Below are 25,672 nucleotides of genomic sequence, written 5' to 3'. Positions count from 1 at the left end.
GCCTCACAAAAAATTATTTTTAGTGACATTGTCCTGCAGATTAAAAATCCTTATAATTAGAATCCATACCCATCTATTGTTCTTAATCATAGTTTTGGTGCAGCCTTACCTGGAGATTGCTTTGCCACAGTGTCCTACAGCTACCTGTAATGCTTGGTAGGAGTACATGGCTGGTAGAAGTTGTGTTATAAGTTCCTGTTCTTAAAATTCATATCAGTGTTAATTACAAACTTTGTATTGGTAGGTTTGGAGAACTGAAGATGTTAATTACAGTATGTATCAATAAACTTGATTAACTCTTCCAGGGTAAAGGCACCACACCTCTTGCTCCACCACCAAAGCCTATACGCAGAAGGCCAAAATCAGAGGATGAGCTGAGACCTGAAGCTGAGGAACATACACAGAAAACAGGTGTCATAGCTGCTGTTCTTGCTTCACAGCCATCTATTCCTAGGTAACCCAAGATGTATATAAGTACCTCTGATACCAAGACATTTTCATTTAAGTAGCAAACTTATCCATTAAAGAGAGATGCAAATTGTTTACTGTGAATTGTTAAATAAAGCCAGTGTAAACAATTTTGAGCCTAAATAAAAGTACAGAGACATTTTAGTATAACTGCTAAATATTTGTATAGCAAGTGTGATGACTGTAAAGATTCAAGACTTTCAGTGTGAATTTCAAATCATACTAGAATCTCTAGGTCTAATAAGCATACAGCTTATTCTGTCACATTTCCTTTGCTTGTGATAAACAGGACTTGCAAGCATTTTGGCACAACTATTACTGACCAAGCATTTCTGGGAACTTGGTAGTCTGAAATTCTCAACAGAAGTCCATGGGGAACCAGGTTGAATTCCCTGTGGCCAACATTTATGGTTGAGGTGCCCTATAAAGTTTGTTTCCCCTTATTCTCTATAACATACCTATATCATAAATATCGCAAAGTTCTCAAACTGAAGTAGAAGAACTTACACAAAGATACGTCTTTACTTCACAATTTTGGTACCAACCCCTAACTCTTTGCAGAAGACCTGGATTATTTGGTTATAAACTTGAATGTGTCAGTATAGTTATTTATGACACTGTACTAGAAATATTAGTATTATTATATACCACTTTTCAACAAGAGTAGTTAACAAAGCAGTTTACATAGTAAAATATAATAAATCAATGTTAATGTGGTGTAAATCAATAAATGGTTCCCTGTACCCAAAGGACTCACAATATAAACAAATACAGGAGAGACACCAGCAGTAGCCCGTGGAAAATAAACACCATACTGGGCTGAGGTGGAACAGTTTCTCCCCCCCCCCCCAGTAAATATAAAAGGACACCAGTTTAAAAGGTGCCTCTTTGTCCAGTTAATACTGTCAGTGGTAATAAGCTAATAGAAGGTGGTTATTTTGACAAAGGCCACAATTCAGAGCATGCAGATTAATTTAGTGCACATACTGAGGTTTCATTTTTGTTGGAAACATCTTTTGAAACCATATGAAAATTTCAAAGGCAGCTTGCAGTGCGCTACAGGGAGTTTGCTTTCAAAGCAGAAATCTGGAAAGTTCCTCTGGCTGTGTGCAGGTTTTACAAGTAGCTCTCTGAACTGGCCACTGACAGGAGAGAATGCCAAAGGGTTAAAATCTACATTTTATTAAAAATTGCCATGTGACTAAAGGCTGTGGTTCTCAAACTTTTTAGTGACCCTAGAGCAGTGGTTTCCAAACTCACTGGGTATTTGGGACCCGCAGTAAGTCTTTGCAGGAGAGGGGGGAATGCATTGACACAATCCCCAGGATTGCACCACTGCCAGGGGCAACAGGGGCTTCATTTTACTTACTGATAGCAGCAACAGCTTCCTGGGGGTGTAAGGAGCCCCACAGATGCCTCTGCAGGGCTCCCCAAGCCTTAGAAAATAGAAAATTAAGATTGCAACCCACTTCCAGTTTGCAGTTGCAAAACTGAGTCGTAATCTTTATTTTTACATTTTCTGGGGCTCCCCACTCACCCAGGAGGCTGCTGCTACTGCCAGTAAGTAGAAAGAAGCCCGTCACCCCTAGCAGTGGTGAGATCCTGGAGATCATGTTGCTGCATTCCCTTGCCCTGCCCTTTAAAGGGGCAAAACAGAGCTCCTCAGGCTAGGGTGTCACAACACCCCAGTTTGAAAACCTCTGCCGTAGAGGTTACTGTCCAATTTATAAATGCTAAGGGATGTGGCCCTAATGGTGATTGGGAAGTAGTCCCCCCCCCCCGAAGTAGTTATTTGTTTAACCTTTGATGCACATAACGTAATCTGCCCCATCAGTTTTGCGATCCATCAAAAATTGGGTCACAACCCACTGGTGGGTCCTGGACCCACAGTTTGATAACCATTGGACTAAGAAATTTAGCTATAAACTAACTTGTTTGAGCCATTTGGTGTCCACACAGATTATGAGTATTCTGACTGTTTTCTGACAATCTGACAGTTTCTGACAGTTGTTTCATGAAATATTCCCTCAGATCAGTGGGAAAGGACAAGAAGGCTATTCAGGCATCAATCAGACGCAACAAGGAGACCAACACTGTTTTGGCCAGACTGAACAGTGAATTACAGCAGCAATTAAAGGTAAGATTATAAGAGTCTGCTAGATCAAGCCATTGGCCCATCTAGTCCAGCTTCCTGTATCTCGGTGGCCAACGAGATGCCTCTCAGAGCACATAAGATAACTGGATGCTTATATCCTGTTGCCACCCTCTTGCATCTGATATTCAGAGATTGGTTACCTCTAAAACCCGGAGGTTGCATACAGTCGTCATGACTTGTAACTTGTGATGGACTTGTCTTGCATAAATCTGCCCAATCCTCTTTTAAAAGCATCTAAGCCAAATGCCATAACCACATCCTGTGGCAAGGAGTTCCACAGATTAATTACACGATAGTTGAATAAACATTTCCTTTTGTTCTGACCCGTTGCCAACACTGCTCCAGCAATCTTATGCCCGCATTCTGCTCATTCACATGTACACGTGTGCTTCCAAATAACTGAAATTGGGGAAATTAGCAAGCGAGAAGTCAGTCCAGCAGTGTGACAAGGGATTGGATCATTGGTTTGAATGAGCAGTACACCCAACCTTAAGGTGTCTCAAAATTAGGCTAACAATAACCCCAAGACAGAGCTTTTTTCAAAGAAGATAGTTTATTAAAGAAATACAGATATCAAGTAACAGGCGTGTTAATTTAAGGTCAGTTACAGAGAAGAGGGATACTTGCAAATAACTGTATTTGGCAGCAGGAATTAGTTGGAAAGGTGACTGAATCGTTTGGGGAAGAGAGAGATGCTATGAAGATCAAAAGGGGAGAGAAGATAATCTATCCTAGTCTGCTGTGAAGTTTGGGTGCAAAGTCCTTCTAAGCAGCAAGGGCAGGGCTGCAAAGGTTCAGAGGAGGAAAATACCAAGAATGGAGGAGACTTTCTTCTAGGAAAAGAAACCTCCAAGTGCATCATGGACACCCCATCTTTTTTCTGAAGTTATAAAGAAGTGGAGACAAAACCTCAAAGCACACCTTAGTAGAGAGAAAGTTGGCCCTGTTCAAAAATGGAGGTTTCTACTGGGACACAAACCTCAAGACATTTTGCTGAAGAGAAGGTTGGCCCTCATCTGCTTTCTAGAGCAGGAGAAGTTATAGGAGCTTTTACAAAGGAAACAGGAATTTTGGGCAGGACAAAGGCATTTGGGGAGCTTCTTTAGCTGTGCAACCTGACCTTCCTGAGCCTGATTGGGTTCTTCTAGGAGGACACAAAAAGAGCTTGATGGTTCATCTCTTATCTTTGAAGACCATGTTCTTCAACCTCTCCAGACTAGGAATCTCAACTTTTAACAGGGTCATGTTTTTGTTTGCAGTCATAGCTGCATGTAGTAACTGGTGTGTAAGCCCCTAGTCTTCTCAGATTTTTGTTCTCTCCCCACTCTCATTCTTTGTTTTTAGAATTAGCAGCAAAAAGAAGAGTGGAATAGGTTGTATGGTGAGAAATGGAATAGGTTGTATGCAGAGAACAGATTAACACTAGCCTATGGTAAAGATTGACTGGGTTTTTCATTATGTCTTTTCACCATGGTGTATAAATGGCAAATCTTTCCTTTACAGGATGTTCTTGAAGAGAGAATTTCGCTGGAGGTCCAACTGGAACAGCTACGACCCTTCTCTCACTTATAAGCCAATTGCCGTTAACTGTGAACTAATTAATTCTGAAAGGGGAAATTGGGTAAAAGGCCTAATTAAAGATTCATATTCAGCTCAGTGCACTCTAACATTTTTGTGATTGTTTTGTCCTCTGTCCACAGTTGTATTTAAGTAACTTTTATAATTTTAATACAAAGAATTGGAATAAGTGTTTCCTTGAATGTTCTATATATTGGCACTGCCACCCCTCCCATTTTCTTGGGAATACACAATTTAAGTTGGGGCCAGATTTGTACAACTCAGTGGCCTAGATCCCAAACTGGAATTGGTTTTCTGTGTTTCACATCAAAGACCATGAATAAAATCATCCCAGGTGGTCTAAATGGATAGATACCTTTTGATACAGAAGCACATATTTATCATAAATGCCTTTTGCACATCTGTTTTTGACTGTGTAAGAGAAAAGACAAATTAACTATGGTCATCATTTGGTTTATCTTCAAGCCACATCTTTCAACCTTGCAAGGCATCCATAATTTCAAATGGCCTGCTATTTTTAATAATCCTATGCCTTCCAAGTGCCACACAAAGTCATGCTACTTTGCCATACCAAACTTTGGTTGTCCTTTCATGTTTATGTATTTTGTACATGACCACAGCTTGACAGTCATTGAAATATTTCCATTAATGACCCTGATTTTGCCGTGTGCACATCAGTACATCCCTTCTGTTAATGGGTGTTACTCTGTCATGCACATTTCCTGAACACCTGTAGTTGCATGCTTTGCACATTACTTTTACCTTTAATTGACTGACACAAGACTTTACTGTAACCAATTCCATGGTCAAAAAGTGTCAGTACCGCAGCTCTTCTTATCCTGCCCCAATTGCCCTATTTTTGTTAAAGAGATTTGGGTTACCATTTTTCCTCATGTCTCCAAGCCTTATTCTTCTGGCTTGTGAATAGATTTCATTATTAATACAAAGTTCCCTGAGTGTATCTTGCTATTCAGGTTGATGTACTGTATTAGGATTTGTTGTATATTGTATAATACACACCTTTTGATCTCATATGTAAATTTGCATTAATGCTGACTAACAGCAGATATTCTATTTAATGGCTTATTCTGGCTGTGGGATCATAGATGTTAAACTGCATGGATATATCTCAGCAGAATCAGAACTAGCAATTGTGTGATTTTTACACCAATAAAACAGCACAATATTTTAACTTTGGTGAATTGTGTTTAACTGAGACTTAATAGACACATTCAGAATGCGTTGTCTGGTTCTAGCTTGCAAGTAAAAATTTTTATTGAGTATTCTGCAGGAAAGTAGTTATAAAGAATTTTGTTTTCAGTATCAAAGTGTAGAATCTCCTGTAATCTGTGGCCACCTGATCAGTTCTAATTGAAGGCAAACTGTTCTTCAGGCAAGAACAATCACTTGGCTTGGATCCAGAGTTCCTTTGCCCTCAAAAGGGTTAGTTCCAATGCACTGGAAAACGGTTATATCAGAAGAGTGAATTGAAAGTGAGACCAAGTTTTCTATTAGCTCAAGCTCTTCTGTAGAATCTCTTCATGGCCTGGAGTTTAATAAGCTATTGCTTGTATTCTCTCTATTAGATTTTGTTATACAAGGCAACCCCCAGTATATTGTGGCACTGCCCTGTAAGAGGTCTTCTCCTAGTACTTGCACAAGAGTTGCCAGAACAGCACTAATACATTTTCTCCTTCTGCTCATGATTTTTAAACTTTTGGGAAGGCACATAAAAAAGGGACATTCACTTTGTCAAGCAGGAAAAATTCAAAATCAAATTAAGAATCGTATGATAAGTAAATGCATGCATTTAATACAGTATATACTAATCATTTTTATGCACTCACTGCATGGCAGGAGAAGGAATATTTTCAGTGTTGGAATGAACATTTTCATTTGGGGGCTGTTGCACAGTACACATTCAGTTTATCTGTTTGATGGATTCAAGATATATAATTGGAGAAAAATTATTGCTGCTGTGCAACATGTAAAGTAGCTTTGATCAAGTGCTTGGAAAACATTTAGAATCAGTAATACAAGTAGAATCACAGAATCTTCAGTCACCAAAGAAACTTGTGTAGAAGCAGCATTGAGCTTGCTTGTTCTGCAATATGGTTCTGAAACCCTGCCCCCATTTCAAACTTTGCTCAGATGTTGCATGACAACCCTATGGTGATGTCGTATTAACTCTATAAGGCAAAATTGCTGCCCTTATTCTCCATTCCCACCCCACGTGATGCACTAGGAATATTCCCTAGCACTGTTCAGTGCAGGGGGTAATGCTATGTTCCCAATGCTGGACCAAGAATATAGATGTCAGTATGATTAATATTCTGAGACAGATTTTCAAAAAAAAGTAAGCCTCACTAATGCTATCGCATTTTTTTGCTATAAATGTGGTACATTAAGTTCTAATTACAATTTTTTGGGGGGGGGGGGTCTCATATCACCTACTAAAATTTTATAAACAAGTGGACTTGAACACAGATCAAATTAGAAAAGCTCAGTGTTGTCTGTCCTAGAAGTAATGAGCAACTAGTAAAAATGTAAATCTTACAAGTAATTTACATTCTCTTCTATACTATAGCTAATTGCTCTTTGCAGCATAGAGAGCCATATGAACTTGTCCTCTTCCACTGTAGTACATATTAGTTGACACCTGGGGCCTTGGAGAAGAAAAGCATTCTTTATGTCTGTTGAATAGAAATAGTTTATATTAAAGGCAACTTACTCTAATTATGAATGAATGCCAAACAAATCTTCCTACACCTAAGAAAGAGGTCATGTAGCCAGAGGTATGATTGAGTTTTTGCATAGCTTTCCTACATTCTAGAATTCACATTTCCCTACACTACAAGGAAAATATGAAAAGCAGACTGAATTGCTGACACCCTTTCTACTCCACTACTCAATATTTCACTTTTATTTCCTCATTGTCTTGTTGAATGTAGATTTCTATATAACTTAGCTTCTTTACAGTGCCCTACTTCATATTTGGAGCTCTATAATAGATTTAAAAGCAACAGTTCCCCCAAAGAAATGCAGTGACCTGCCAAAAGAATGAACCATATCTAAATTTAGAGAATATATGTTCCCTAATCTAACAAGAGGGAGTCCTTGTTATGGCCAGAAATGATGAGGTCTTTTGGCTAATCCCTCCTAGAGGGAAGAACTGATATTCTTCAACCTTTTGGTGCTGAACATTCTTCTGATCCTTTAGGCCACCAGTGACTGCTGCACACTGGGAATGCGGTCCCCGGCACAACCGGCACTTACTGTTACAGCATGTGGCGGGACTTCATGTCCCTAGATCGGGACAACGCGCCAATGGCCAGACCTGTCTATGATACGATGCCCTGGTGGGCATTGCGCCTAGATTTCTGCAAAGCTGTGACTGCCCAGAGCATTGTGTCATCTGGATCTGGGGACATTAAGTCCCATGGTGTGCCAGAACTGTTAAGAACTGGTTACAGGAGGGAAGGATTCACTGGAACCCTGGATCCAGCCCTGCTCTATGCAAACATAGCATCCATATATCAATAGCTGGTGGACCAAGAGGTATCGTCCTGCATTGGCAGACACCTACAGGTTGGTTCAAACTAACCCATTGACTTTAGTGATTAAATGAGAGGTGTCGCACAAATTACATTTAATCCTTATTCTGCCCATTTTTTTTTCCAACTTGGGATCCTTTTCAGTTAAACTGAACTCTAGAGTACTCACGCTTCCATTTTGGTATTGTGGAAATTAGAAGTATACTCACTCTTTTTTCTCCTTGAATTTCACACCATTCCAGCAGAATTAAGAAAAGTCTAAGGGTGAGTTATCAGAACAACCACCACGTACATTGATTATGTAATTTATCACCTAAATCAGGGTGCATCCTCTAGTTTAAACTAGTGCTTCCCTCCCCCATCATTTAATATACTATGTTTTAATATATGTTGCTATAAAATCTGTTCATTTTTAGTCAGTCAGAGTGACTGAAAGCATTGAGATTAGCTACCACAATAAACTAGGGTGTGCAAGAAATTTATTTATTTATTCTTTAAAATTTATATCCCATCTTTCCCATTCTGAAGCAAATGCCCAAGGAAGCTTATAAAGCTCCATAATAACTGTACAATGTATCACAATAAGTAAATGTTTGATATGCCATTTAAGTCCCTGTTCATCATTCATCAAAAATACTCTTCACAAATTCACCCTGTTTTCATGATGGTGGGGGGAGCAAGGGGTTTGCTTTGAAATGTTATAGAGTAACAGGCTTTTATTTTTACACTATTGTTTAAAGCATCAGGTAATGCCGACCTCCTATTGGTGTCTCCCACTTGACAGCCACCATGATTTCTCCCCACAATGCCCTGGATGCTGAGTTGGTCCAGGGTATTGTGGGGAAAACACAGGAGGTAGCTTCAGGCAGGCACTCCAATATGTTTTTATGCATTAAAAGCCCCCCTCTCTGCTTCCCCCATCATTCTTAAAATGAATGGGGCCCATAGATGTTCATTTCATGTTAAATGAAAATTGAACCAAATTGGCCTGATTTAGTTCAATTTTTCTAAAAATGAATGCACACCCTCTAGGATAAATCAAACACCTATAAAAGCAATTGTTCAGAAGTTTTCAACAATTGCTGATTTTTAAACATTTCAAGAAGCTTTCTGGTTTTTTGCATTATCAAATTTCTCTTAGTGTTAGAATTTCCCAAGCAGTAATTATTAAAATACCTGAACTTTAAGCTAGCTAAGGAGAGCAGATGTATCTGTTTGTTGCATTATTGTTTAATATAAAATTTAAGCTGGAAAGAATTTTTTTAAAAGAGATCCTGACATTGTGTGCTACATATTTATAATTTTAGGACCAACATACATTTGGAATCCAGGATGTCTTCAACAATGAGCCGAGGGAGGGGTATGACTGTCAAGAACTGGTGAGTAGCTTTTGGGGTCCGTTCAAAAGGCTTATATGCGATGCTACGTTTTGAGACAACCAGTATATCATTGAAAAGGAAAAGGCTAAGGTCATGGATGTGTTCATAAACTCTGAAAAAAATGAACAAGATTATTCTTCCAAAGTGTATTAAATATAGCAGGTTTAAAACACTTCTGAGAAACTAGTATAGATATTGGCCAATGCTGTTCTTTTTGACATGTGAAATAACTAAAGAAATTGATGTGTAAAAGATTACTGCAGTGTAATCTTTCTAATCTTTCATTTGTTGTACAGTTTTAAGCATTATAATTCAACAATGTAAAAAACATAACTGGAGGAGATGCATAGTTCTTACCTAGGGATCAGTCTATAGTTATTGACAGTAGGTCAATGACTAAAAGACTGTTATCTAAAAGAGACATTAACTGTAGTGGCTGCCCAAGCCTTCTGTTAGAATTCAAAAATTAGAATCCTTCCAAAAAATTATATGCAAATCCATATGCAAACTGTTCAGCAATCACTAACAGCCTCCAGCAAAAAAGGCCAAACTTGCAAAAACACACTATCAACCAAACAGTAAGCCACCTCCATTTGCTTTCCTTCACACTCCAACTAAACATTTATTCACTTACCCAAATGGAATACTGCCTTTCTCAGAACAGTACCTTAGCTGGGCTACATCTTGTGCCCTCATTAGGTATCTATTGGCTTTCAATAGCTGCTGTGAATTAAATATAAAATGATTAAAAATTATACAGACCAAGCTTGCTGTTGTGTGTTTTGTATGTGATTCCTGGTGAGTGTTAAGCACATACTTCAAGTGTTCTGTTTTAAAACATCCTCTGAGGTCATCAGAGGTGGCCCTTATAACCACGCCACCCTTGACAAAGATGAGGGGGATGGTAGTGAGGAATAGGCCTTCTCAGTGGTGGCATCCCGATTGTGGAATTCCCTCCCCTTGGAATTAAGAATGGCTCCTTCTTTGGAAACCTTTTGGCAGGCCCGTACAACCCTTTTATTTAGATTGGGGTTCAATAGCTGACATGGTGGGCTGCTGTTTTAGTCAATGAAATTTTAACTGCATATGATCCATTGATGTTTGTTTCATTTGTTTTAATTGTTTTTAATGTTATTAATTCCGTAGGCTGCCTTGATTGCCCTCCCCAGGAAAAAGATGGGTTATAAATTAAGTAAACACATAACAAATTTTTTCACCTCAGGTCTACAACTAATTTTTGTTCATAAATAGCCCGTGCACACTAAGGACTTAAATTCAGCAGTACCTCACAATTAAACACACATACTGAAACTCACTGTATAGAATTAAGAATACCTGTCAAAGTGTTTCTTGGAAGACATCACAGTCTGAACTAGAATAATTAGTTGTCTGTTGTTCTGTTTGAGCATAGGGAAAAGGAAAGTGTGTCTACTATCAGTGATTTTCAGGCTTCCCAAAGCTAGGGAACCCATGATAAATGCCAACCAGCATCATATATGCACATGTTTACTGTGTCACATTATCCTGTTAATATCATTGACACACTCACCACTTCAGTGCAATGTAGACATTTGATGTGACAGCACCCTGCTTTTCTTGCCACTTGATTGCACTGCAGAGCATAACACAACTGTGGGAACACTTTTATCCTCCACATTTCTTTCTAGCCCCAGCATGCCTTTAATCCACTAACAGCCCAATCCTATCCAACTTTCCAGCACTGATGCAGCTGCAATGCAACCCCAAGATAAGGGAACAAATGTCAAGGTGGCCTCTGAGACCGCTCCTCCCCAGAATGTAGGATGCACCCCTTTGGCATGGCACTGAAAAGATAAGATGCTCTACCCCAATTATTCCAACAGCTTTTTAACACACACATTGTGTGTTGTCACCTATTTTCCACATGCATGTGTCCCGTGCCTACAGTTCTGCCCTTTGAAAACTTTAGATCTTCAGTAAGTTTACTCGGTTTCTTTGTTTATTGATGAACACACAACCCACCCTTTGCAGATCATTCTACTTGTATCAGACAGATGTGTTTTTCTCCTGTGCTGCTTTTTACACACATGGAGTACTTACAGGACACCCTTGGATGATTCTTTGCGTTGTTAATAATTGATCATCCCTGTCCGCATTCTGTTTTAGCTAGAAATTTAAGAGTGAAGATAAGGTAAGATGGCAATCTTGATAGGTCAAGACAAGTAAAAGGTGAAAGACAGAGAAAGGGTAGCTAGGCACACACAGACTGGCACAATGGGTGGGTAGCCTGAAACTTGTATTTTGTGATTTAACCAAATAGATAATTCAAGGTGCAGGGCAAGGCCATCAAGATGAATGGCTGAGGAATTTGGCATATTAATATATACAGTAGGAAATATCTGGGAAGACTCTAAGGTGGAGACAATTCCACTCGAATTATCTAAGGTAGCAATATGCTTGATTGCATCTGGCCAGGAAGGCTCTTGTCAGATGGACTTATTTTCCAGTTTCACAAGGCATTTGCACAGCTCATGAAAGTGTATATGGAAGGGTTGGCCCAAAATCTCTGGGAGCCTGAGGCAGAATGCCAAATGCTGCTCCCCTTACCTGGTCAAGTGCCACCTCTGCTTCAACACCTCTAGTCCTCCACTCTCCTCTCCTACTCCATCCCTCTTCTTTTTCCAGTGCAGGAAGTAGGCAGAAGAAGAGGAGTAATGGAGTCCCCCCATCAATCTGCTGCCTGAGGCAACCAAATTCAGTTGGCTGCATGGATGGGCCAGCCCTGGCAAAAGGGCATGGTTCCCACCCATTCTGCTGGGATCTTTGGGTGCATACTTTGGCTCCTTCTTTTAGAGTCCAGATGGGGAGTTGCACAGCAGCAGAGGGACTGCATGAATGAATATTTCCTTGTTGCCTAGCCCTGACCCTCCCGCAAGCTCCTGCTGAAGGAATACAGTAGATGTACCTGATCTATGTAATCCTTGTATTGTTTAATTTGCTTAATTGCAGTAGTCAGGTCTTTATGGTCAGTATGCTCTGGAGGAGTGTGACACTGCAGCGCATACAGGAGAGTTTTGTATTCTTCAAACCTCTTTGAAGGGCACAGTAGAAGTTCCTGTAGACTGAATATCACACAATTCATGCTTAGTCAGGAAAGTAGTAAATCTACACTGTACAGATTGAAAAATTGGTACCCAGGTATCATCTCCAATTGGAAACAGCAACAGGGTGGATTTGCCTTTGAATTCACTTCTGGGTGTTGCTTTTAATGTAGTTAACCAGCAGTGAAGTGCAACTGCCAGACTGTAAGTTTAAAATATGCCAAGTATCCAAAGGAAAAATATTTATGAATCATTTTCTACAATTCCAGAATTCCACATTGAAATCTGCTCTGAAACAAATCGTTGTACTCTTTAACCCATTTCTGCCCAGCCCACAGGTGTACACATTTTATCCCTGTTGCATATATGCAAAGTGGGCAGAAATGGCTTAAGCTGGGTATTCTATGTTTCTCTCCAATTAAAAAAACTTTTTTTCCTATTCTTATGTTAAACCAGCCACCACATTCTGAGCTGTTGGCAAGTTTATAGGATCATAGCACTGATGGTAGACTCCAAACAAATCTGCCTAGGTAAATGGCAAGAAATGGCCAGATAAGGTTTAGTTATTCCCCAACCCCCATGTATCTTTCAGCAGGAAACCTGATTAAACTATAAGGTTTACTTACCTCTTCATGTTGGTAACAACAGTCTTGTCCTGTCTCTTCAAGAAAGCACGGAAGGGAGGAATAGTTTCCCTACACTGTGAAAAGAAGTAGTTTGGCTCGTAGTGTAAATTGATGCATAAATTAAGGATCAAATAAGAACAAGTGATAGGACTTTAGAGAACCCATTACTATGGTATGCTGTGCCATATTTGTCTTCAAACTACACCTGGGAGATCTAAAGCCTTGTCCTACGGTGGTGGCAGCATCTGCTCTCAGTACTCTTGAAGAAAAACAGGTTATTTAGTATATTTGCTGCCCTAAAGAGCTTGTGTGAGGATAGGGAGAAGGTCTATGAGGCCCTTGTTCCAAATCTTAAAAGCAAGGGGAACCTGAGAGCTCTAGAAAGGCAAATGAGACAAGACTGAAAAATGTTTCTCCCATTTTCCCAGAATGCTGCTTGAACAGTTGTGACTCAGTTTACGCGGCACTGCTTTGAAGTCAGATTGACAGAGCTACGTGGGACAGAAATGCTCCAATCACTTGTTTCATGCACAGAGTTCACTCTCTAGTGAAATAGCAGAAATGTTATTTGACTTCCTTTCACGGTCTCAAAAAATATAGCACAAGTGTACCCATCTGAATAAATAAAAATGCTCTTGAATTTATACAGTTACTGCTCTGGGTTGTAGGGCACAAAGTTTGGTCATGATGGCTTCACCACCTCCAGGTTCAATAGCATTGCAGGGGAGCAATGACAAGAGAAGTCTGCCTGTCGTCTTCTATGAGCTTGTAAGGGTTGGAGCATAACCCAGACAGAATTTGCAGGCCTGAATATGGCAGGGCCTTCCATAAGCTTCCATGTAAGCCTATGGGTAAAGTGCTGAGTCATCATGACAAAGGATCCACAGTGCACTGCAGTGTAAGTATGTGGCTGATGCAATCACAGGGATGAGGTCATGCATCACAAGACAGGGTGAGGTAAGAGGATGATGCAATACTTATCCTAATTAGCTCACAGGTCCTTATAAGGAAGGCTGTGAGAGCCCTCATTTGCGGGTTGTTGGTGGTTGTGGAAAGTCGTGTGTGGTGTGTTATTTGCTGTGTCCTCTCAGCTGTGCTGCAAGTGACTTCGCTGTGCTGTTTTGTCTGTCTTGCTGCTGCAGTTAAATATTTGGAAATACAGACTTATTGGTGGTGGACATCTGCCATGTCTGTGTATTCTCTACTGCAGTGTTTCTCAAACTTTGAGGGAGCTTTACTCCCTCAGTAAGTTCTTATGGGGGAGGGGCTAGGGCAGTGACACAATCCCCAGGATCGTGTTGCTAAGGGGGGCAAATGGGGTGCTTTCCACTTACTTTGATTTGGGGGTGCAGGGAGCCCTGTGCAGTCCTCCACAGTGCTCCTGGACTCTTGGAATCTGCAATAAAAATGGGCACAAAGCACCTCCTGCAAAACAGAAGTGCCTTGTGCCTGCTTTTACTGAAGATTTCAAGAGTCAGAGAGCACTGCAGAGGACTGCACAGGGCTCCCGCATCTCCTGCAGCAATACATTGTTCAAAGTAAGCACCCCCCCATCACCTCCCTCCTTCTCCTGCCCCTTAAAGGGACAGGGGAAGCATTACACAAACTATCACAACCCACCAGTTTGAGAACCACTGCTTTACTGGGTTGCAAGCTCCATCCTTGAAGCTGCATTCTGCTACTCTGCTGATAATAAGCTCTCTCCTCGACAGAGCTTCCCAAAGACAGCTGGTAGGCCACTGTGGGAAATGGGATGCTGGATTACATGGACTGTTGGCCTGATCCAGCACAGCTTTTCTTAATTTTCCAAAAGTATCTTTTGTACAGCTTCTAGGGTCCAAGGAACTTCATGCAACCTTCCACATAGGTAATGTTTTCATAAAAGTAACTGTTGTGCCCTTGTAGTTGTACTCCATTTCTCTTAGAACTATTTTTCTACTCCTAAAAGAACAAGCTATCGGCATATTTTATCGCTGCTTTAGCAGACATTATCCATTATCTCATATAGCCTCAGAATTGTTGCCAAACTACATCAAAATACAAATGTTCAATTTGTAAACCAGGCCATTCATAAAGGCCAAGACACAGAGTTAAACTGAAGTGCTTTTGTCCTTAAGGAAATAATCAAGTTTGGTGTTAAGACGTTTCTATGTTTGCCACGGGCTGCCAGAAAAGGAATACTGGATATTTTCTATCGTGGAAAAAAAATGTTCTACCAAGACTCATTAGAGCCATTGGTTAGGACTAGCAGTTTAACATGTTGGCTGCACCACCCACTTAGGATTGCCATACGATAGCAGCCAAGGAGCACACCTGCTCTCACTTTGTAAGAGATAATGTTTGTGGCTAGGGCACTCAGGGTAGCCAGAGGAGCAGATTTAATGTTTAGTGTAATGTTTAGTTCAGTTTCTAAATTAGGATTTAACTTTGTGTCTGAGTTGATCTGTCCAGAAAAAAGACACTCTTCATGCTTGTTCTTAGATAGCCACAGCAAGAAAAAAGAGGCAGTTCTGCTAGTGGCTCTTGCTATTGCTATCACTGAAACTTCATGTACCATCCACTGGACTTGTACCTGTCCAAGGCCTCCGACAAGGACAACCATCATTTACAATCTATAAGCACTGAAGACCGTCTTCACAAGTCATAATATGTACCTTATCAATGGTTTTCAGGATCACTGAATAGTTGTTGAAGAAGTTTGTGTATCTCTGAAGCTGTTGACCAAATTTAATGAATACATCTCCTAAATTTTGGGCTGGACTCCATTCATTAAGTCTCTTTGTTAGTGTATCTAAAAACCACCTGCATTTGACATAGGAACAGAATCAGACTAATGGTTACCATAAGCCCTGTTATTACTAAATGTTCCCTGCATATACTGAATGCAGGAAGTGAAAGTGGGGAAAGAGTTCCCAATCCTACAGTGTACCCAAGTGCTGCTTTTTTCTCGGGAAAGACAAAATGCAGTTGTCAGGGGAGCGACGATACTGTCAAAGTCTGGGACCAGGTGGTTGGTTTACTCTCTCCAATTTACCAAGTGGTTAGATATACAGTGAGTCCTTGGAATTTGGGGGAGATCTGTTCCAGGACCACCACCCCCCCCATGAATACAGAATTCTGCAGATAATGAAATCCATGGGAGAGGGAGCTGCATGGTGCCGCAATTGCTTACCTGGAAGCTGTGGATGGCCTCCCCACACCTCAGAACACTTCCCAGTCATGACCAGAACTGGGGAGTTTCCAAATCATATAGTGTATACAGGCACTGTTTTTTTCCTCAGGAAAAATAAAGTACACAGCCACCAGGAAAATTACTGGTAATATTTTCAGCATCTGGGGCCAGCAGGCACCATAGTCAGTGTACATGGGAGACCAGTTAGTGCAGGGAAACCCTTTTTCTTTTTGAAATGGAAACTAACTACAGTGGGCCCTTAATATTCATGGGGGATCCATTCCAGGACCCCTTGCAGATATCAAATTATACAGATATTGAAATCTATGGCTGGAGGTCCTTGGAGGACCTCCTGGACATGACCAGAAGTCACTGGTACAAACTGGAAGTGACTTCTGGTGGCATCTGGGAGGCCTCCTGAGGCACAGTGAGGCTGCATGTCAAACAGAAGGCTGCTTCTGAAAGGTAAAAGTCGCTTCGAGATGCTTTTGTGGGCCCACAGAAGCCAACAGAGTGGGTCACAGGTTCGACATGACCCAGAAGCAGCCTCTGGAGGCTCCCAGTAAATCAGTCCGACCAGCGGTGTTGCTGTACCAGCTTCCGGAAAGGTATAAGGGCAGGTGGGAGGGGCTCACCTTGCAACCCACTGCACATGGGCTAATGACCCATACTTTGGGAAACACTGACCTACAACACGTCTAATCCAAAGGCATCACACCCAAATCCCAGCCACATTCCACTTGTTTACTTACTAAATATTAATCCTAATATGTTGCAAATCAGTCTTCGAAACACACCTATTGAGCTGCAAGATGTCCAAGATATCAGAGAAGATGGTTTGAATACTGGGACAGCTTAGGATGGCTCGATTAGAAGCCACTGCTGCCTTCAATGGCTTAACATAAATATCCCTTACAATTTCCAGAGTATGCACATAGTTCTTCTCACTTAGCAGAAGCTCTCTGGCAAAGCCTGTTCGCTTATCTGGCATGCCCTCCTGAAGTGTCCCACTCTAAAAACAAATCACATAAACATTTCAGCAACATTTGTTGGGAAAGTTGTATGCATCAACAACCTGGAATAGCAGTTAACTAGGAATACGGCTGAGGTATGTTTAAACTGCATAAGTTACCTTTTGCAATCCTTACAACAACCTGTAAGGTTAGTACTATAATCCTCTTATTGCAGACAGGGACCTGAGGCAATGAGGGAGCAGTTGGCCTAAGGCCATTTACAGTGTAACCCTATGCATGTTTACTTAAAGTGAATCCCATTGTGTTCAACGGTGCTTCCAGGAAACTGTCTATAGCAATGGTTCCCCCTCTCCAGGAAGCTGTGGAAACCAGCCAAGGGAGCCACGGAATCCTCACAAAAAACTTGGCACCCTATACAATGTATAGGATTGTAGACATAATGGGGAGCTGTGGCCAATGAATGGTCCAGTAGGTCAAGGAAGCCGCTAGTTGAAAAAGTTTGGGAAACACTGAATTTCAAGTCAAGGCTTCCTAAAAACCCAGGCTGCAGTCCTAAACACACTTACCTGGGAGTAAGTCTTATTCAATTTAATGAGACTTATTTCCAAGTACACATGCATAGGATTGTGCTGCCAGTCTTTAAGCGATTTTCAACCTTTTTCATCTCATGGCACACTGACAAGGCACTAAAGTTCTCAAGGCACACCATCAGGTTTTTGACAATTGACGAGGCACACCTTGCTGCCAGTGGAGGGCTCACATCCGCCATTGACCCTTCTAATAAATGACTTACAAATTCCTGTGGCACACCTGTGGACCACTCGCAGCACACCAATGTGCCATGGCACAGCGGTTGAAAATGGCTGCTCTAAGCCACTACACTAGCTCACGCATAATCTACCTCTAGATAACTCATTTTTAAGTGTTTCCCTATTCTGAGTCTTCATTTTGGGCAAGCTAAAATTTAAGTAAAACAAGTAAAAAATTTAAGTGCATAATGGAAGACCAAGGTATTAGTTGCCTCTGAAGAAGAAGAAAAAAAATTGCATATTTAAATCTCCTTTTGAACAAGTGTATGCTCCCCCACAGGAAACAAAAATGTGATTTCTCTCCTGTTTAATAAGGACCACCTTCCTTTCTCCTCCTATCAATTTCTCACACAGAATAATTCTGTATATCAGAGCTCATATCTAATTTGAAGCTCTGACACTGCTAAGAATGGTATACAGTAATGTGCTTGCATTAGATACTGAAATCAGCTTGATTTGTTCCTTCCAAACTGGCCATCTTGGCTATAAGTTTCTACATGAAAAAAATTACATATGACACATCTCATTAGGCTTAGAAGTTATGGAGAATCAGCTGAGATGGAAACTCAAACCACTTGTATCGCTTCTATTTGAACAAGCTGTCCGTCCCATTCAATCAGAGAAAAATGTTCCAGAAGAGACATTAGAAAAGCTACAGTGGGTGCACCAAGCTAGCAAGTTGCATAAAGAGATCTTTTGTACCTTGACTGATACGGATGCAAAACTTGCTTCTGGGTTGTTTTCAGTTAAGAAAACCTGGCTTCTGCCTTCTTCATTTGTACTATTCTTTTTCATCAGGAAATCAGATAGAAACTCCATAGAGTTCTCCTAAGAAAGCATGAGATAATTACAACAAAACATGCACTGCCCCTTCCTTCAAGAACAGCAAATTGTTGCCTTCAGTTAATCTGTACACCTATCATCCAAGCTAACTGAAATTAGTTAGATTTACACTGGGCCTAGTTTATGAAAATGAATAAAGGCTGCACAACAGCAGCCACCTTAAGTGTCCTATATTTTAGGAGGCGAGGTGAGCTATGCATTGTTTAAATAAATATTCACTGATCTGATCCTATAGTCTCTTAAAGGGTTAGTTTTCATTCAGTCCCTACACAGAAAAATCACTAAAAATTAGTGTTTCCGAGCCTGGGGGTCACAACGCCCCAGGGAAGGCATCCATGTTTGCTTTTGGGACGCTGCTGCCTTAAGGCGGGTAGCGACCTGACTGAGGAACTGTAGGTTCTGTTAGTACGGCACTTCCAGGTTTTGCCACTGCTGCTGTCAAACACAAGTAAGTAAAAACGGGATATTTTTTTTACTTGCATTTGATGGCAGCAAAACCTGGAAGTGCCAAATTACAGGTTCCCAGTTAGATCGCCACCCTCCTTAAGGGGTAGTGTCCAACCAAATGTTAGGAACCGCTTTATGAATTTGATTTATGAACAGTTCTACATTCGAGTAATCATATTTGAAGCGCTCCACATGTGGGTTTCCCAAATGTATTTGTTCGCATTCCAGTGGCAGCCACAAACAGGTATCACTGACCTAGAAAACTGTTATGGGATAAGGCTGAGGTATTCAATCTGTGTGTCCCGCCTCCCTAGTGAGGCGTGGCTAGCCTCTAGGGGCATCACCAGGCATCTGGGGGGAGAGGCTGGGCTGGGCCGCTCTGCTCTACGGGCTGCCTGCTGACTTGCTGCTTTTCTGCAGCTGTGAACGAGGTGGGTGGGGCAGGCAGCATGAGGCTGGGAAGGCGTGTGAAACATGGTGGGGGAAGGTAGGAGAGAAGGCTGGCTGGGCAGGCAGGCAGAGGTGCTGCATCTCATCATGGAGCTCTCTCCATGTGCAACCTCGCCCCAAGGCCCAAGGTTCTACATAATACCAGAACCAGGGGACATCCACTAAAATTGAGTGTTGGGCAGGTTAGGACAGACAAGAGAAAATATTTCTTTACTCAGCGCGTGGTCGGTCTGTGGAACTCCTTGCCACAGGATGTGGTGCTGGCGTCTAGCCTAGATGCCTTTAAAAGGGGATTGGACGAGTTTCTGGAGGAAAAATCCATTATGGGGTACAAGCCATGATGTGTATGCGCAACCTCCTGATTTTAGGAATGGGTTAAGTCAGAATGCCAGATGTAGGGGAGAGCACCAGGATGAGGTCTCTTGTTATCTGGTGTGCTCCCTGGGGCATTTGGTGGGCCGCTGTGAGATACAGGAAGCTGGACTAGATGGGCCTATGGCCTGATCCAGTGGGGCTGTTCTTATGTTCTTATTTCCCAGTGTGCCCCTCACCCTGGGCATCCTGGGATTGGTGAAGGCTGCTTGGGAAGGAAGGAACCAGCCTGCTCCTAGTGGGGGGGGGGGTGTCCAAATGCCCCAGCCTGCGTCCCTCCGTCTTGCCTGGAGGGAACAGGGGTGGCACCTGCATTTTGGGTGTGTGTGTGAGCAGCCCCCATCTACTTTGGGGCAAGTTGTAATCTTGCTCTGTGTGGCTGCAATCCTTTCCACACTTTCCTGGGAGTAAGCCCCATTCACTCAAATGGGGCTTGCTTCTGAGTAGACCTACATAGGCTTGGGGTCTGTGTCAGCTTAACCCAGGATCCTCACCTTTCTCTTTTTCCTCCCCCTTCAAAAAACAAAAAAGCCACTCTTGATGGCTTTGACTCCAAAAATTGATTAAAAATAAAAATCCCCATTCCTTTTTAGGCATTCCTCTTTTTCGTCCTGCCTCCTTTTGGGGGTTGGGGGTACTCTGTTGGCTGCTTTTGTAAGATAAAAGGCACAATCCTAGCTAGGTCTACTCAGAAGTAAGTATTGTGTTCAATGGAATTTACTCTCAGGAAAGTGGGGTTAGGATTGCAGCCAAACAGTCTCTGGGTCTCAGTCTGCATCAGTTTGCAATTAGCAGATACACACAAATCAAAGCCTTCCCCTCCTGCAAATTCATCACTTCCCCCTCTTTCCAAAACCTTCTAGGTGTGCTGCTAACAAACTCAGGGCACAATCCTAACCAGGTCTATTCAGAAGTAAGTCTTATTATGTTCAGTGGGGCTTACTCTCAGGTAAGTGTGGTTAGGATTGCAGTCTCAGAGTGCTGGCAGCCTTGTTTCTAGTGTATAATTATAACCCCTTTATCCCCATTTTGGGGGTAACTGAGGTGAGGTGTTGTAATGGGAAGCCGTGGCCAATGGTTACAAGGATCAGGGGAGGCGCGAGCCAGAAAAGTTTGAGAACCACTGGGATCAGGCTTATAGTCTTCAATAAGTCTTTTCAAACTGGGGCGTTGCAATGCCCCAGCCTGTGGGCCCTGGCCTCTGCCACCGTAAGGGGCGGGGGCAGCCTGGAGGCAGGGAGGAGGCAGTGGCACAGTCCCAAGGATTGCGCTGCTCAGGGGGGGCTGCACTGTATTGGGTGCACTTACCCAAGCCTCCTGCAGCCTCTCGGGGGTGCGGGGAGCCCTGCATGACCTTCTGCAGGGCTCTTCGCAGCAGTGAAAGTAAAAGCGGAGCTATTGCACCCCACTAAAGGGGAAGTGGAATGCGATCGCTCCGCTTTTACTGCTGTGGGGTCATGCAGAAGGTCGCGCAGAGCTCCCAGCACCCCCGGGAGGCTGCAGGAGGCTTGGATAAGTGCACCCAAACCCCTGCAGCCCCCCTGAGCGGTGCGATCCTGGGGATCACGCTGCTGCCTCCCCCCCCCCCCACAAGCACTTAGTGGCTCTCAAACTCTCCCAGAGAATTTGAGAACCACTGGTATAAGGCATTATACCTTTTTCATCTCATGGCACACTGACAAGATGCTTAAATGGTCAAGGCACACCATAAGATTTTTGACCATTGACAAGGCACACCATGCTGTTGGTGGGGGGCTCACATCCCCCAAAGGCCCTACTAATAAATGACTCTCCTCCAAACTCCTGCGGCACACCTGCAGACCATTCGTGGCACACTGGTTGAAAATGGCTGCCTTAATGAGTATAAGGCATGAGTGTAACACCACCAGACAAAATTGCTGTTTGTGATCTCCCTAAGGGCAGATTGTACTGCAAGAATGGGCTCTCAGGAGAGCAATGGCCTTATGATTTGAACAGGCACAGTGTCAGGCTGGTACAACAAGGACACACAGAGGCCTTTTTGTGGCTGTCCGAGAAGAGAAGGCACAGACCTCACCAATGCCTCCAGTATTCTTGTGTTGAAACCTCATAGGCAGCATCTCCAGCCACACTCAAAAGACATCTGAGCTTTGGCACAAAGGTGATAATCTTTATCTCTATTAATGCAGTTCTGTTTAACAAATGGAGCAGACACATTCCTATATGCCATCTTTTACACAGACTGAGAATGCCAGTGCTAGGCTGATTTATTTATTCATATCTTTCCTTTCACTAAGTAATCTTGAGGTAGTGAACAAAAATATGAAACCATTTAAAACAGTGTACATAAAATCAAATTCAACCATTTAAATTAGTAATTAACAGACAAAATATGACATTCCAGCAAAAGGTTACAGGCTAAAAACTTAGTGAAACAGGTGGGTCTTAAAGATATTTTCTGAAGCAAAAGAGAAAGGGGACCTGTAATCCTTCTACTTTCCCCTTCCTGCCCACCACCATGCACCTTCTTCCTGCTGGATGCTTAGCTGGTTTGCTCTCTCTAAGTGCCCAAACAGTCCTGCAGCTGCAAAGACTGCCCTCTTATTATGAGTATCCTTAATTATGTACAAAGTTTTTCCATTATGTTTTGTAATTGACCACTCTGGTTGTAATGGAAATGCGCAAGATGCCTCGAGGAGACAGGATGTGGTGTCAGCTGCAGCCCCTTTAAGGATTAAGGCCTGGGCTTTCAGCACAGGGTGCACTGCACAGCTGCATGCAGCTACTAGAGGTAATGAGATCTCTAGGGATATAAGAAGCACCTGATGTAGGAAGGTAGTAGAAGGAGGAAAGCTTGAGACTGGATTAATGAATTAATGGCTGAGGGACCATTGGAACTGCTGATGGACAGATGGGTGAATAGACTTTAGAGAATGCTGTGTGGCTGCCATGCCCAAGACCTACTGAGGACCAAGGTGCTGCTGTAGTGGCAGGAGGAGCTCCTGGCAGGAGAAGGGAGGAAGGAGGACCTCTGCAGGTTGCAGGTGAGTGGTGGGGTCCAGCAGTGCTCCAGGGCAGAAATAGGGCCATCACTGGGGAACGCAGGGGAGCTAATTAGCTGAAAGTGGGTGTAGGTTCTCTAGGTGGAGCTTGGCCTCGAAATCTGGCAAAACACTGGTTGACCATAATAGTGAGAAGGAGTGGTGTAGCCCTGGCAGCTGTAATTTCAGGGGCCATATGTCATGCAAATGTGAGGTTTGCATTGGCTACTAGCACCATGGGTTTGGCGACTCAGATTTCAGTGCCAATAATATCAAAATTCCCCCCTCCTGCTATGCGTTAGTTGGCTTAACTAGAGTGACATGGGAGTAGCCCCCAAAAGTCAGAATTCAGAACATAGCAATATTACTTATAATACCTTAAAACACAACAGGCATCACTTACACAGTGCCCTCTTGAGAGTTCAGCTAATCCCTCAGCCAATGCCTGAACTAGTTCGCAGTTGTCTTGAACTTCACACCAGCTCATGGTATCAAATACGATCTGACCTGTATATATCAGATGATAAACACATCACTTTAAAATCCAACAGCCTTGCCATTATAGAATGAATTCATTTGGATATTTTTTAAACTGCAAAGTAGATTCCACAGCAACCTATATTTTATGGGTTCAATGCACAATGGACTTCAAGGCCGGGTCACTTGCCTCTGTTAATCAGCTCGCTAGTCAAAAACATTACCTGCTCCTTCATATGACATAACTACTGGTGGAGCCCATCTTGAAGTGATGGTATCAGAATATGATAGCACAATTATAAACCTGTTTCTATAAACCTTAAAAGTCCATGGAGATCCCTGGTTTAAAGAAATCTGCATGAAAGGTACCCCAAGTGTTTGCAGTTCATGGATGGGCCAGCCATACCTCTTCCAGTAGTACCTCTAGGGCAGGGGTATCAAACTCATTTCATACAGGAGGCTGAAGTTGGCATTCAGGGCTGCTGAGGGTGGGCAGTGATGTCATTAAGCAGAAAGTGACATCATTAAGCAGCTAATGGCCAGAAGCCAGACCTTGTTCTCGTATAGAAACTCATTAACTGCAAATGACAGAAGAGAAAATACGCAAATCTTGATCATATTTCAAGATTTGGGAAAGCCCAATTTTCAAGTGGACTGCTGTTTCAGCAGTAACACCTCAGCATCTGAGAGCCGGATAAAAAGCTTCTGGGGGCCACATCCGGCCCCCAGGCCTTATGTTTGACACCCCTGCTCTAGAGTCTAGACCAGGGGTCTCCAAACCCCAGCCTGGGGGCCAGATGCAGCCCTTGACAAGCCTCTATTCGGCCCGCAGCCAGCCTCTTGTCCCCTGAAAGCCTCTGGCCCACTCAACTGTACATGACCAGAGCTATGCTCTGGTTGTGTCTGGAGGGTGTTCTGAGGGCCAGGGAGGTTGTATGAATGAGCCCATTCATTCATTTATTCACACATCTAAGTTCCATCTCTAATTTATTTATTTAAATTTTATATTTAAGTTTTTTTTCCAGCCCTCAACACCACGCCAGATATTTGATGCGGCCCTCTGGCCAAAAATGTCTGGAGACTCCTGGTCTAGAAATTTAAAAAAAGACTTCCTGGAGGAAGCATATCTCCAAACCCTTTTGCAGATCTTCACTATGACTGTTTTATAAATAAAACAGAGATCAGTGGAATGTTTGTCCACAGAATTTCAAATTACATTGTAATAGTTTACCAATTATCTTGCCAGTCACGTTCTTCCTCAAATCACATAAATATGGTCTCAGATTTTTCCTGACGGCCTGCAATGCATCTTCCAGCACTTCTGTCCATCTGAGCCATATCTGCAGTTTAACTTCAGTGAAATAGATGGATGGAGGACGGTCATTCTGATTTCCAAGCCATTCACTGAGAACTACGACACAGATGATTAGTTTCTTTCAATGCCAATCCTTTCTGCTTGCTAGTGAGAAGAAGCATCTTAGGAGTTTCTTCAGTTCACTGAAGAAGCTCTATTTTCGCAAAAGAGAAGGGCATCTTTTACCAATCTCCCCATACGCCTGCATCCTCCAAAAATCTGTTCCTGGAGATCACTTACAGGAAGGAACTCTCCTTGCGATTAGAATTTGTTACTGCAGACAAATGCTAATCACAAGAAGGGGAGGACTTCATGAGCATGTTGGTGGTGAGGGACAGGAATTGCCAGCACACTCTCCCTGCTTCACTTCATCCCTCCATATACAGGTCCAGCCTATTTATACACGGATTTTTTATACACGGATTTGACTCAACATGAATCGCCCCTGCAAATGAGAAGGAATGTGCTGATCCCTGGAGAAGGGGAAAAATGCATCCCTTTAAAATCAGTTTTAAAAACTGAACAGTCCTTTAACATCAGCCTCCTTAATGAGAGAGAGAAAGAAGGCAGCTGGCTGACAATCCATCAATCCTTCTCTCCAGTGGACCCCTCCCTTCCCCCTGAGCACATGAAAGAAAGGTGATCATTTTGCATTGGTGAAGGGAGGGGCTGAGTGTAAGCTCTCAGCACTTTGTAAACTTTTGGAGAATGACTGATGGATGGATGGTCGTCTTAATGATTATCTTATCACAAAGGTCTCAGGGCTGTTTTTAAATCACTGGAGCAAAGAAACTTTGTTTTTTAAAGTTATTTGCTATAGTGCGTTTTTTGCCATCCACATGAGTGCTTGGAACAGAACCCACGCGAATAATTTGTCTCAACCTGTATAGGAATATATGACAAGTTTTATGAAA

The 25,672-nt window shown here is 42.4% G+C and overlaps 2 protein-coding genes across 12 annotated transcripts in view; one reads left to right on the top strand and one right to left on the bottom strand.

Moving 5' to 3' along the window:
• REPS1 (RALBP1 associated Eps domain containing 1) overlaps positions 1-14,224 on the top strand; it is a 70,861-nt gene extending 56,637 nt beyond the window's left edge. For 5 of the 8 annotated variants that reach the window (XM_066615156.1, XM_066615173.1, XM_066615165.1 and 2 more), the window contains 3 exons: positions 306-454; positions 2,500-2,605; positions 4,127-5,398. In XM_066615156.1, the coding sequence (XP_066471253.1) occupies positions 306-454; positions 2,500-2,605; positions 4,127-4,195 (324 nt within the window). In that variant the 3' untranslated portion in view covers positions 4,196-5,398. The other 3 variants (XR_010793775.1, XM_066615135.1, XM_066615179.1) reach the window with 3 other exon arrangements.
• ECT2L (epithelial cell transforming 2 like) overlaps positions 3,158-25,672 on the bottom strand; it is a 37,423-nt gene continuing 14,908 nt past the window's right edge. The window contains exons 12-22 of one of the 4 annotated variants that reach the window (XM_066615086.1): positions 24,636-24,815; positions 23,331-23,434; positions 18,498-18,623; positions 16,810-17,024; positions 15,495-15,642; positions 12,841-12,914; positions 12,079-12,235; positions 11,214-11,279; positions 9,769-9,857; positions 9,074-9,246; positions 3,158-6,894 (exon numbers count right to left, since the gene is read on the bottom strand). In XM_066615086.1, the coding sequence (XP_066471183.1) occupies positions 6,755-6,894; positions 9,074-9,246; positions 9,769-9,857; positions 11,214-11,279; positions 12,079-12,235; positions 12,841-12,914; positions 15,495-15,642; positions 16,810-17,024; positions 18,498-18,623; positions 23,331-23,434; positions 24,636-24,815 (1,472 nt within the window). In that variant the 3' untranslated portion in view covers positions 3,158-6,754. The remainder of the gene's footprint in view (positions 6,895-9,073; positions 9,247-9,768; positions 9,858-11,213; positions 11,280-12,078; positions 12,236-12,840; positions 12,915-15,494; positions 15,643-16,809; positions 17,025-18,497; positions 18,624-23,330; positions 23,435-24,635; positions 24,816-25,672) is intronic. The other 3 variants (XM_066615096.1, XM_066615105.1, XM_066615113.1) reach the window with 3 other exon arrangements.

This window comes from Tiliqua scincoides, chromosome 1 (assembly GCF_035046505.1).
Source record: "Tiliqua scincoides isolate rTilSci1 chromosome 1, rTilSci1.hap2, whole genome shotgun sequence".
Taxonomy (NCBI): Eukaryota; Metazoa; Chordata; class Lepidosauria; order Squamata; family Scincidae; genus Tiliqua; species Tiliqua scincoides.
The sequence above is the reverse complement of the archived record's forward strand: the minus strand, read 5'-3'. Positions and strand labels throughout refer to the sequence as shown.